General features: G+C 34.9%; 1 protein-coding gene across 2 annotated transcripts in view; it reads left to right on the forward strand.

Annotated features, from left to right (window-relative positions):
- The window catches only part of BASP1 (brain abundant membrane attached signal protein 1), a 74959-nt gene extending 63140 nt beyond the window's left edge, over positions 1-11819 (forward strand). For both annotated transcript variants that reach the window (XM_051969874.1, XM_051969873.1), the window contains one exon: positions 10171-11819. In XM_051969874.1, the coding sequence (XP_051825834.1) occupies positions 10181-10894 (714 nt within the window). In that variant the 5' untranslated portion in view covers positions 10171-10180 and the 3' untranslated portion in view covers positions 10895-11819. The remainder of the gene's footprint in view (positions 1-10170) is intronic.
- Positions 11820-13348: the final 1529 nt, after the last annotated feature.

Raw genomic sequence — 13348 nt, forward strand, 5'->3', positions numbered from 1 at the left:
GAACAAGTGAAACTGGTTTGAATCAGCTCATGTAAGTCTCTCAAGGCTTCTCTGAAATCATCCTGCGGGTCATTTCTTACAGAACAATAGTATTCCATGATGGCTTCAATTATTACAGTGGATGCTTAGTGTTTTTCAGTTGTGTCTCTGTTGGTCTCATTTAGGTTTTTCTCAGTAGAAATACTAGAGATGAAAATGTTTGAAATACATAAAATGAAAATGCTTATCAAATATCAAAATATTTATCAATAAAAATGCTTTCTTTGTTCTATGTATTCAGATTTCTTTTCTCTGGCTCATTTTATAGAAATGAGGTAAATAGAACTATGTGATTTGCCCAGGATTATCCAGGTACTTGGTGTCTGAATGTCAAATTGAAACTCACAATGAGTCTTCTTTACTCCAGGCCCATCATTCTATCCACTGTGCTACCTGGCTATCTATCCTAGGTGCTTGCTATTATTTTTGATGATGGTATTTTAATTGAGAAGCATTTCTAACTGACGATTAAACTTAACATTTCAGATCTTTTTTTCTTCCTCAGTTTTTTTTTGAACCTCTGTCCAGTATCAGAAAAATAAAATTTAAGAAATAATGTGAAAGCTATTGAAGAAATTTTCACTTCTCTCAACTGACATGGTTACTTACAGTAGTTCATGCCCTCCTTACCTTTCTCCCAAATATTGTAGTAATCTCCAAATTAGCCTCTCTGCCTTTAATTCCTGTTAGACTCGTCTGCAAAAGTGATTTTTCTCAAGTGCTGGTTTGATCATGTTGCTTTCCTTAGACGATAAATTCTGATGTTTCCCCTAGTGCCCTTTAGGATCAAATCTATGTTCATCTGTGCTTTTAAACTCCTGGGGAACTTGGCCCCTAAGCTACCTTTCCAGTCTAATTATACATTACTTTTCTTCCCTATAGACTACTCAAATTGGCTTTCTTGTTACTCCTCAATAATGAAATTCTATCTCTATCTTTGTTTTGCACAGATTGTTTCCCATGCCTATAATGCACTCCTGTTTTAATTCTGCTTCTTAGAATACCAATTGCTGATGCTTTCACCGACATATTATACTACAAATTGCATAACAAACTCATAGATAAATTTTTGAGTATTGTACAAAAGTTCATCACCCACTACCCACCTTCTAGAAATGGATTTTTTTCTGAAGTTGAATTTAGGTTGTCTATTAAGGGATTTTGCCAAGGCTTTCTGGTTTGGTAGAATTTTGCAGAGATTGGAGCTTTGCTAGCATAGTATTTGAGGAACTCTATGCTCTGTCAGAGGATCATCCCTCAGTGAAGATCAGATTCTTCAAACAGCATAGTGGATCTATGATCATAGTATTTTTTTAAGTTTTCAGCTACTTTTCTTTTTCAGAACTGGGGAAGGTTATAATTCATTTTAACACTGACCAATTTGATCCATTGTATATACCAGTGTTGTTTTGTCTACTGCTGGACTCATCAGAATTTGAATGTCCAGTTTCCATTTCTTTAGATTCTAGCAGTAGGAAAAATTAGGCTCAATATGGGAGCAAAGACTGATAAAATAGGACTCAAAACTAGATTTTAAAAAATTTTGTTCAATTTTGTTCATGAATTGACTTGCATTCTGGAAACTGCTTTGAAACAATGTCCCAAAAGTTACTAAATGGTAAATAATCTTCCACTCACTTCTACACCTTAGAGATCAAAAAAGGGGGAAAATGTCTTGTATATGTACAAAAATATTTTTAGCAGCTTTTTTTTTTTTTTTTTAAAGTGGTAGCAAAGAACTGAAAGCTAGTGGGATAATTCATCAACTGGGAAATAGTTGAACACATGTGATATTTGGCAATACTTTGTATGTCCGTGATACAGAATAAAGTGAACAGAATTGGGTTAAGTACTGGAGAAAATATGGTCCTGTGAATTTTAGAACTCTGCCAAGCTTAAGTGGTGGCAAAGATCTAGGATTAGGAATTTAGAGTGTTTTGATAATACTTTGGGATAAATGAATTCTCAATTCTCTCCCCGTCCGTCGATCGGTCTATCTGTCTGTTTGTCTCTATCTCTCTTAGTCTCTCTTTTTTGTCTCTCCCACCCTCCCTTTCTCACTCCCCCCTCTGTTTAGCAGAAAAAGTATAATCTATAAGGAGGAGGACACACATGGTCAGGTTTTCAGTATTCTCAACCTGTGGTACTGCAAATCAAATTTTTTACTCTAAAAAAAGTCCTACATTTGCATGTCCCAGAAAATTTTTTATGTGTGAGCATATGCTCCAAGCGGATTTGCAAACTCATTTTAAAATGCCATCTAAACTTGGACAAAACAGTTTGAATGGTAGGGGAAGAGTTTTCTTTTATGAGGACAACTAGCCTTTATAAGTGATTTTAACTAGAAACTGTTAAAAGTGCCTTGAACTCAATATACCACAACTTGGTGTATATACCTTAGAGATCAAAAAAAAAGGGAAAAGATCTTATATATTCCCATATATACATATATATATCCCTTAACTTCTGACTATTTAGGGGTGGTTCATATAATAACGATACAAAAAGAAAAATCAATGATTTTGTATTTCTATATTGACTTTCTTTTTTGACCTTGGGACTCCAAAAGGAAGGTTTTTTGGCGTTGACTCTGTTCTTTTTTCCTCCCTCCCTCCTTCCCTCCTTTCTTTTCTTCCTTCCTTCCTTCTGTGTAATAGTAAATTGCAATGTCTCAACTTAGATAATGTTTGAAGTCCTAAATCTAGAACCTATTAGCACAGAATTTGTTAATATCAAATAATTCTTGTGTATTTGAATGTCAGATTGTATTTGTCATTCATTGTTGGTAAAGCGTAAGAAAGACCCAATCTTTCCTGGAAAATTTGTTTCTTGCAAAATGTGATTAGAATTCATTTGATGTTCTTTGCACAGCTGTGGAGCTATCAACAGTAGGTAAAGAGGAAATACCCTTACAACCTGCATAACTCCCACACAGCTTTTTCCAAGTGTCAGTGTGGAGCTAAAAACATTTAGCATGCTTTAATTCCTTTTTTTTGAGAGCCAATGTGATATAGCAGGTAGATTGCTGGACTGGGAATAGGAAAACCTGGTTCAAATTCTGTCTCTGCTACATCTGGGCAAGTCACTGTGTATCTCAGTTTCCTTATGTGTAAAATAAGAGGGTGAGATTTATTGACTACTTAAAATGCCTTACAATGCTAAATTCTTATTAGCTGGATTAGAAGCAGCAATATCTATTGTTATGTAAATTTCTTTGATGTTTTTCATATGTTTGGAGGAATGTAGAATACCAGTACTTGTTGGCCTTAAAAACTACAGGTTAAAATAACTAAAATATTGGGCAAGCTAGGAGGCACAGTGAATAGAGTGACAGTTGTAGAGTCAGAAAGACTTGGAGTCAGATTTGTTTTGAGACACTGTGTGGGCACAGGCAAGTTAGTTTAACCTCTATTTACCTCAGTTTTCTCATCTATAAAACAAATCTGAAGGAGGAAACAGCAAACCATTGGTATGTCTCTGTCAAGAAAATCCCAAATGGGGACATAAAGAGTTGGATATGACTGAAAAATAACAACTATAAGTATCAGTAAATCAACAATTGAATCCCTTTGTAGCAAAAAAAATCTGATTAGCATATGGTGATAAAGAAAGATACTGCTTGCATATTTTCTCTTCTTAGAATAAGCAGTTTGAATTGGAATCTATTTAAAAGGCCATTCTGATAGAGTTTTATTTAAGGTAAAAACCAAATAATTAAATAAGTAATTAAATGATATGAAACTGAATATTTTAATAGCTGAAAGTTTGTAAATATAAAGTGTCTAAGAAATCTATCTCTATCCCATTTGTGAAGTTTCTAATAATTTCTTGCCAGTGGTTCAAAGAAGAGATAGATGTGTGAAGAATTGGAGTCTTTGTCTCCAAGTTATGATGATTATTAGTAGCTTTTGCCCTTAAGAAAGGACCTGACAAGAGAATTTAGTTTTTGCATGTGCCCCAATGTGTTATCTTTGCTGCTTTTTATTACTAGCCAAGAATAGTTCTTCAGAAACATACTGATATTTTAGCCCTTAATTTTATCCTTGACTTTTCTTATCATATTTCTTTATTCAGCTAGGGTACTACAAAATAAAAAAAAATTATAAAGAAAAGTGACCAGGCAAATAGTTGTTTGCCAACTATTTTCTGAAGTAAGATGGCAAACCAGTTCTAATGATATTTCAGGAAGTAGATAATAAGAGCTAGACACTGAGGATAGGACAGTCCCTTTCTTTAAGGAGCTTGCATCTTTTGGCGTGGGGAGGGGGAAGTAACATGTATACATATTAATAAGTAAAAGAGAACCTGGATAATAAGAATAAAATGTGCTTTGTGGCCTAAACTTGCTTTTAGAATAAAATTAAGAACTATTCTTGGCTTCTAATATCACTCAATATTCTCCTTTTTCTTCCCATTTTAGTCCCAACTTGGAGAAAAATGGCAGGATTCTGATTCAATTTCTGATAATATGTTTATTAAGAAATGGAGACCAATTCACTAATCAAATATTTGGTTCCATAATATAGTTGCCCTAATATTAGTCATATTTATTTTGTAGAGTAAAATAAAGCGTTCCCTTGTTGTGTTCGCAATTGAAATGTCAACTAACCTCTTTGTTCCCAGGTAATTTTCTAAGACCTTAAATCTTAAAAAGAAATCTAAAAACAATAAAAAAAGAAAAATGACTTTGACCTTAGTCATTGAAATACTTCTCAGTTCTGATTTTTCTAAAATAGTACTTCCTCTACCATGCTTACTGACATGTATTTTGTTAAGAGAAGTGATACAACTAGAATTTATATATTTAGTATACAAAATACTTTTCCTTTCAAATAACCCTGTGAAACTGTGCAAATGTCATTGCTGCCATTTCACAGATGAATCAACTGAGGCTCACAGTCATATAGTTAGTAAATGCCATAATCAAGATTGGAATCCAAATCTCCTGATTCCAAATTCAGCAGAGATAGTCTTCATCTTTACTCCCAACGGTAGTTAGACTAATCTTTGTTCATTGCAGTTTTTTACTTTACAGATTCCCTGATAGTAAGCAAGAAGAGGTTGCTATGATGATCTATGAATAGATTAGGGAATTTGTTGTGTTTTAGTTGGAGGAGTACTAAGAGCTGAAGGTAAAATGAAAGTTCAGTGAAAGGGGAAGTGATTGATATTGTTTCCTTTGTTGTCACTCAAACAATATCTCAGCTGAGGAAGCGGTTCATATGTCTGGCCCAGACTTTTTAACTCTGTCTGGAAGATTATTTTTGGCTATAATGAGTACTTAAATGCCCATTAGTATTATACTAAATGGTTCTTCTGACTAATTAAAAATATGTTGAAGTATTTTCATAGTTCTATAATTTATCTTTCCGATTACCTTGGGAATATATACACAAAATTCACTTGCAAAATTAGATTTTAAAAAATTGACAATCTAGTATTTTCTCCTTTTCCATCTTTTAGCATAAGATTGGAGAACAAGATGCAGAGTAGGTTGGACACCCAGTAGGGCAGAAATTTTTGTACAAGTCTTTGCATTCCTTTTTCGTTTTATTGTCAAATTTGAAATAGCTATGAGCATAATGTAGGGGATTTAAAAGATGAACCTGGATTTCCCCTAAGCATACTTCCTAGTAAGTGGGGAAACTACTTGACCTCTGATCCTTAGTTCCTTCAGTAGGTAGTATGAGATATTTTCATTCAAAGTAAGAATTTTATAACTATAAAGTGTTAGTTATACAAAGTAGTATTATGATGGTGATAGAGCCTACAAAAAGACGTTCATTCTGCCATTCATGTGTGAACTAGCAATTTAGACTCCCATAATGGTAGAGATGGCAAGGACTTTAGTCAGCTTTTTCATTAGATATGGCTTTATTTAGATTTCAGCAAAACATTTATTCTATACTAAGTGTCACAGTGGATAGATATGTCAGGTCTGGAGTCAGGCAGACTCATTTTCATGAGTTCAAATCTGGTCTCATTTACTAAATGTGTGACAGCAAGTCACAACCCTGTTTGCCTCAGTTCTTCATGAATAAAATGATCTGAAGAAGGAAATGGCAAACCACTCCATTCTCTTTGCCAGGAAAACCCCAAATAGGGTCAAGACAGAAACACGACTGAAGTGAATAATAATTCTTATAGAGAAGATCGAAAGATACTATAATTAGATGAATATACTGAAGTAGTGACCCAATTTAAAGAAGAGTTTTTAATGTCATGATGTGAACTTGGCAGATAACCTTTGGAGTCTCTCAGGGATCTGTGCTTTTCTTGTGCTGTTCAATGCTTTTTAAAATTACTAATTTGTATAAAAGCATAGACGACATGATCATCAAATTTGCAGATGACACAAAGATGAGAAGAAAGTAAGTACCACAGGATAAAAGGATAAAAAAAGACATTTACAGACATTTAGCACTAGATTAATTTTAATAAGATGAACTACCATAGGAATGAAGGCAAGTCCTATACTTGGGTTAAAAAAAAAATTAACTTCAAAAGAGTAAGACTGTGTGTGCATTTGTCAGTATTTTGAACCAGGTCTGGGATTTTTAGTGAATTAATTATAAGCTCAGCATAGTAATATTATGCTGAGCTTATAATTATTAACGTATTTATTGGACATCATATAAAGTACATAACCAAGAGGGTAAAACTCCTTAAATACATAGTATCCAAAGATAAGTTGAAGGAACTAGCAGTTTTTTAACTTGGAAAAAAAGAAGACTAAGGCAGAGGGAGACAGCCAGCAGCTGTCTAAAGAGCTATCATATGAAAGAAGGATTGGACTTAATCTGTTTGTCTCCAAAGGGCAGGACCAGGAGCAAGAGGTATAAATTTAGGCTTGATATGATGTAAATAAAAACTTCCCAAGTATTATAGATTTCTAAAAGTGGACTGAATGCATTAGGATGTAATTGGTTCCCCTTATTTTAAGCAAAGCTTGGTCGACCACTTACTTGTTGGATGTAGTGTAGTGGGATCCTTGTAGATACATTAGTTGTACAATGTGATTGCTGAGATCTCTTCTGACACTGCAGTACAGTGATCTTTTGGTGTGGGTTGAGTTTCTTCAGTTATTTGCATTTCTTGAGTATTACCTAAAGAAGTGGAGGCCAGGTGATGTTTTCTGTCTTTTACTACTAATGAGTATAATGAATATGACTATTCTGTAAGAAATAATAAATATGATGAATGCAAAGAAGCATGAGATTTATAAGAACTCATGAAAAGTGCAGCAATCAGAATCAATAATGGAGATGAAGGAGAAAGAAAGAGTGACATATAACAGTTTTGAACAGGGGACACCGAGTCAAATGGTGATCCCACTGACAGAAGGTAGAGTCAAAAAAGAACAAATTTGGAGAAAGAGATAAACAATTTGACATTCTGAGTTTGAGATGCTAGTGATAAATCTTATTGGAGATTCTACCATCATTGGAAATGTATCACCGAAGTGAGATTGATGTCAATTTTAGGAGTTACACATGTGTGTTTGAATGTCAAAGGCATAGGTAAGTGAGGTTGTCAGGGCAAAGAGGTGAAGAGTGAAGAGGACTGAAGATAAAAGTACCTGTTTTAAGGGTTTGGGAAGATAAAGAGCCTGAGCAAGATCCAAGATTAAGAAGTTAGAAAAGGTGGGAAGAAGACCAAGGAAGGAATGGTGTTATGGAAAGCTAAATAAAGAATGAATATACCGGTATCTGCAACTTCACTTCAAGGGGATGTTTTATTGTTTTAATTAGTCTACTTTCCACCCACCCTGCCTTCCATCTTCCTCCTCCCTCCTCTGCAGTTTTAGGATGAATTAATAAAAAACAAAGAATTTTCACTTCTGGTCTTTCTGTTTTAAAACATTTTCCTAAGAGGAATTAAACAATGGAAATGCAATTTGATTAACATAGTTAATATTTCTTGCCTTCCTACGTGTGACAGATAGATATACAGAAAAGAATAGTGTGATTTTAATGTTGTATAATGAATCTTATAAGATTTAAATTTTTAGTTAACTAGGATCTCATTTTAATAACTCAATGCTGTAACTCCTGAGGTCGGGGAAATATCTTCCCCCACTTAATTTGTGTGAATGCATTGATATGTATGCTTTTATTATTAAAGTGTGTTTCTGTACTCTTTTTGAGTTTATAGTCATTGAAACACTGCAATAGTTAGTTGCAACACTGCAAAAAGTCAATGTCTTTTTACTAACTGAAGTTTCCAAATTGACATATAGAGCTCTATTGGGGCATGAGAAGAAGTATTGTGAACACACCTTATCAGTTTTTCCATTTCTTTGCTCACTGTGCAGTACTCAAGTGTCATGTCCCCAGGAATCAGAGCAAAAGTCATTTGATGACTCTACATGCATTTGGGGCAGTTAAAAATTAAATCAGATTGTTATAGACCCATATCTTTGTCAAGGCATATTATTTATTTAAGTAATAATGACTTCTGCCTTAATTATAGCTCTTGATAAAGAAAGTGTATTTGTATTTCACACTAGGAGGCCAAATTGAGCATATACTTTTCAATCAAGTTCCAATCAAGGCCAAGCAGTTACTTGGGGAGGTGAAAGGGGAGGGAGAAATGGATGCCCATTTCATTTGTTTGCTACTTTAATTCCTTTCAGTGAAAATATCTTCACCAGAGATATTGTGAAATATCTTTGAATGAATTTATCTTTTTTTTTTTCTGTCACTAATGAAATGTAAGAAGTACTGGATTTGCACCTGAAATTTAATCTAAGTTTTGACACTCTTCCTAGCGCAGTGATTATAGTAATTTACAAATGAATAAATGTTACTCCATCTATAAAATTAAATTAGACTAGTAACCATATAAGTCCCAGTCTTACTCTAAAATTCATAATCCCCTATGATGTCAATTGTTGTTGATAACATTTTATCTATATTCTGTAATCTCCATAGTACTAAGAATGCACATAACAAATCTTTTTATTTAATAATAGCCTTTTATTTTTCAAAATACATGCAAAGATAATTTTCAGTACTCACCCCTTTTAAACCTTGTATTCCAAATTTTTCTTCTTCCCTCTTTCCCTTAGACAGCATGTGCAATTCTTCTAAACATATTTCCACATTTATCATGCTGCACAAGACACATAATTAATCTTTATACACACTGTTGGTGATGACAGAGTATATTAGCTAAACTAATAGGTGATATATTAAAAGATATGACAACCTAGCATATTACTTCAAAGAGAGAAAGATTTCCATAGGCTTCCCACTGACAGATACTCTGTAAGTTTTGAATTTTGGATTTTTCCTTTCTTATAATCTTAGTTATGAGTGGAGTAAAAGGACACTGGTCTTTGTCTATTAATCAGCATATCGTGTGAATTTCTACCCTTCCCTCCTTCTCTCCCATCTCATTGGTACATGCTTTCCTTTACTGACTTAAAAACAAAACAAAAACAAAAAAACCTCACACCATCCTATCTAAAACCGAAGTACTTTTTAAAAGCAGTGAACAGAAATCTACACTAGTTGACAAACTAAGTATAGTGGGAGTACACACTCTATTTTTAATGACCTGGATTATTGTTTGACTTTAACAGGTCCGTTGTTAATTACTGGGTAGATTGAATCTCTTCTGTTCTATTTTAGCCTAGGTATTCAAATGCATGAAAATTTATTTTTGTGTGTGTGTAGGAATAAGAGAACTTCTAAAGCATCCAAGTTTTCTGGGATTGATTTTTTTTTTTTTAAAAGCAAATTATGATCTACAGTACATGATGGTTTGCGGTTTTCATATAGAGACCTATTTTTAAAGCATGAAGCAGGTTTTGATTAGCTATAACACTAAACCTAAGATGGCTGCTGTTGCCATTTTAGGACCTCTGAATTCAACACTTCGTGTTTGCTTTAACTGGAAGAGATGGCTCGATTGCTCACTGGTAACTTGAAAATCAAATATTTGTTCCATTTTCCTTTAAGACTGACAGGTTAGCTTCTAATCATTGGCACTTTGAGCTCAGCTTATTTACCAAGCTGGCTGGTCAGGAGCTCTATAATTGAGCTGCTTTGTTTACTTCTGCAACTAAAGCCTCCTTTGCTTTTTTCACTCTAAAAAAATAAATCTCTTTTTATTTTTCTGTTGCAGAACTCCAAAAATGGGAGGCAAGCTTAGCAAGAAGAAGAAGGGGTACAATGTAAATGATGAGAAAGCCAAGGATAAAGATAAGAAGGCTGAAGGAGCTGGCGCAGAGGAAGAAGAAACTCCTAAAGAGAATGAGACCCAGACGGTGGCTGAGACCACAGATGTGAAGGAGAAGAAAGAGGAGAAGACTGATAAAGATTCCCAGGTGACTGCCAACAAGACCGAAGAGAAGGAAGGAGAGAAGGATGCAGCGACTGGCAAAGAAGAAGCTCCGAAGTCAGAGCCTGAGAAGCCTGAGGCTGTCCCTGATGGCAAGGTGGAGCAGCAGAAGGATGCTGAGCAGGAGCAGGCGCCTGCCCCTGCCCCGGCAGCCACTAGTGATGCTTCTAAGACTTCAGGGTCCAGCACTGAGGCTAAGGTCTCCCAGGCTTCAGAAGCCACAGCAACTAGTAAAGTAGATGACAAGAGCAAAGAGGAAGGGGAAGCCAAAAAGACTGAGGCTTCCGTAGCTCCAGTCGCCCAAGAAACTAAAAGTGAAGTGGCTCCAGCTTCAGACTCAAAACCTAGCAGCAGCGAAGCTGTGTCTTCTTCCAAGGAGACCCCAGCAGCATCGGAAGCCCCTAGCTCTACCCCTAAGGCCCAGGAACCTGCAGCGCCAGCAGAAGAGATTAAACCTTCTGAGGCTCCGACCGCTAATTCGGATCAAACCATAGCAGTGAAAGAGTAACATGGACAGCCTATTGAAAAAATAATAATAATAATAATGATGATAATAATAATAATAATAATCACTTAAAAACAACCTGTGTCTCTCTCTCTCTCTTTTTTTCCCCCCAGCTATACTAACTTGTTTCAAATCTGAAATAATGATATGTATTGCCCCCCCAAAAAAAGATATCCCATTAAGGGAGGGAGGGAGAGGGTGGGGGAGAGAATCCAAATAGTATTTTTGTGGGGAAATATCTAATATACCTTCAGTCAACTTTACAAATAAGTCCTGGATTTTAAAGATGGATGTCTGAAAGTACAATACATCTTTTGTACCTGAACTGCTGTTAGATGCACTCCACCGATATAACAAAAATCTCTTTTCTTCTGTAATAGGGTTTGGGAGTGATGTGTTTGATTCTGCCCACAGGGCCTGTGCCAAGGCAATCAGATCTTTATGAAAGCAGTATTTTCTGTGTGTGGTTTTTTTTTTTTTTTTAATTTACAGCCTTTCTTATTTTGATATTTTTTTTAAATGCTGTGGATGAATGCCAACTTTCAGACAGTACCCACTTAGCTGTCCACATTTTTTTCTCAATGCCAATCCTCCATTCTTCCTCTCCAGATATTTTTGGGAGTAACAAACATTCTCATCCTACTTAGCCTACCTAGATTTCTCATGACGAGTTAATGCATGTCCGTGGTTGGGTGCACCTGTAGTTCTGTTTATTGGTCAGTGGAAATGAAAAAAAAAATCTGCGTTCATTGCAGTTCCAGTTTCTCTTCCATTCTGTGTCACAGACACCAACACACCACTCATTGGAAAATGAAAAAAAAAATACACAAAAAACCAAGAAAAAAAAAACAAAATGTACAATGGATGCATTGAAATTATATGTAATTGTATAAATGGTGCAACAGTAATAAAGTTAAATAATTAAAAATGTTGTACAGGCTATTAGTTTTGTTTAGGTTTTCTTTTTTCTATTAAAGATATTCTTGCAATAGAACCTACCCCTGGGATGAGCATAATATTGCATCATAAAATACTGTCCAGAGATTTTGAGAAAATAAATTGATTGTCCTGAAATCAGTGTGCCTTAATGAGCACTGAAGCAAATTTGATGACTTGGAAGAAAGAAATTCTAGGATCCAGGGGAAATGGTTTATATATTTGGGTGATGCTTAGCATAAGCAGAAAGGAAGAGGGGAAAGTTTCAGGGGCCATAATAACATGTTCTCCAGGTGCTTGGAGCCTTGCTGATGTCCAGCAGTGTTCTGCTTGTGTGGTACAGTACATGTAACATTATTTACCACCATTTCCAGTAAAACAAAGACAAAACATCTTGAACTCCATTTTCAACCTACCTTCGGAGTGCACTGGAGCATAAATCTGGTGCTGTACCTTTGGTTGGTGGCCACACCATCTAATTAGAAGAAGTACAAATAGATTTACAACAACTTTTAAAATTATGAATAAATATGAAGAATTTTCCATTTTTATTTAGAAAATAGATGGCTAGCTTAGAATGAAAATTTTCAGCTTAAAAAAAGTCACCTTCACATCTCTATGAATTTGTTAATTTTACCCAAAGAAAGCAAATTGAAGTTTACATTTAGAAAACATTCTCCCTGATGTATCCTTTTGCCATTGAGTTTAGTAAGCCCATATAGCTAAATAAATTGGCAAACTTGCATTCAAAGATAGATTGCACTTGAAATGTTCTATGTGATGAAGTTGCACAAAAACACTTTACTGATTTTCCCACTTCAAAGTTTATCTCAAATCAGCATTTCTATCAATATCTTTAAGGAGGAATTGAGAAGGGTCTTGGGACTTATCTGATTTTTTCCCTTTGAGTAAATGTTAGGCAAATAGCCAGCCAAGAATGGTTCACTTTAGGTCTTTCAATACCTTCACAACACTGGATCTTTGAATCTATATTAAAATTTGAATTCACCATGCATGCATATAGAGCAAACAAGAACTATTTAAACAAATTAAGTTCTTTTTAGAAAGGGGAAAACCTAGGTTGTGCTTCCTCACAGCATTTTAGATCGTCACTGTTTTGCACATGAGGAAATGGGCCTAGAGAAGTTGAGTTGCTCAGTAGCAGAGTGAGGTTGGAACTGCAGTCAACTTTGATCACAACTTACACTCTCTTTGTTGAACTCCAGTTTCTTGGTAGTAAGTGGAAGTACACCGGTAAAACCTTGCCATTTTATATTACACAGTAACCCAGAAGAAGTTGTTCTGTGCATCAGTCTTCACAAAGAAGCTGCAAATCAATGTATGTACTTTAGCAACTATAAAATATTTTAAGATCTTTGCTTTTAACAAAATGAGCAAATTCACCTATAACTTTTAGTCACTGCAATTACCCAAAAGTCAATCAAACGGGAAAGATTCTTTAAAGTCATTCTTTTTTCCTTTATCTTCCTACTAATGAATGATATTTGTCCTTGAATTTTA

This window comes from Antechinus flavipes, chromosome 1 (assembly GCF_016432865.1).
Source record: "Antechinus flavipes isolate AdamAnt ecotype Samford, QLD, Australia chromosome 1, AdamAnt_v2, whole genome shotgun sequence".
Taxonomy (NCBI): domain Eukaryota; kingdom Metazoa; phylum Chordata; class Mammalia; order Dasyuromorphia; family Dasyuridae; genus Antechinus; species Antechinus flavipes.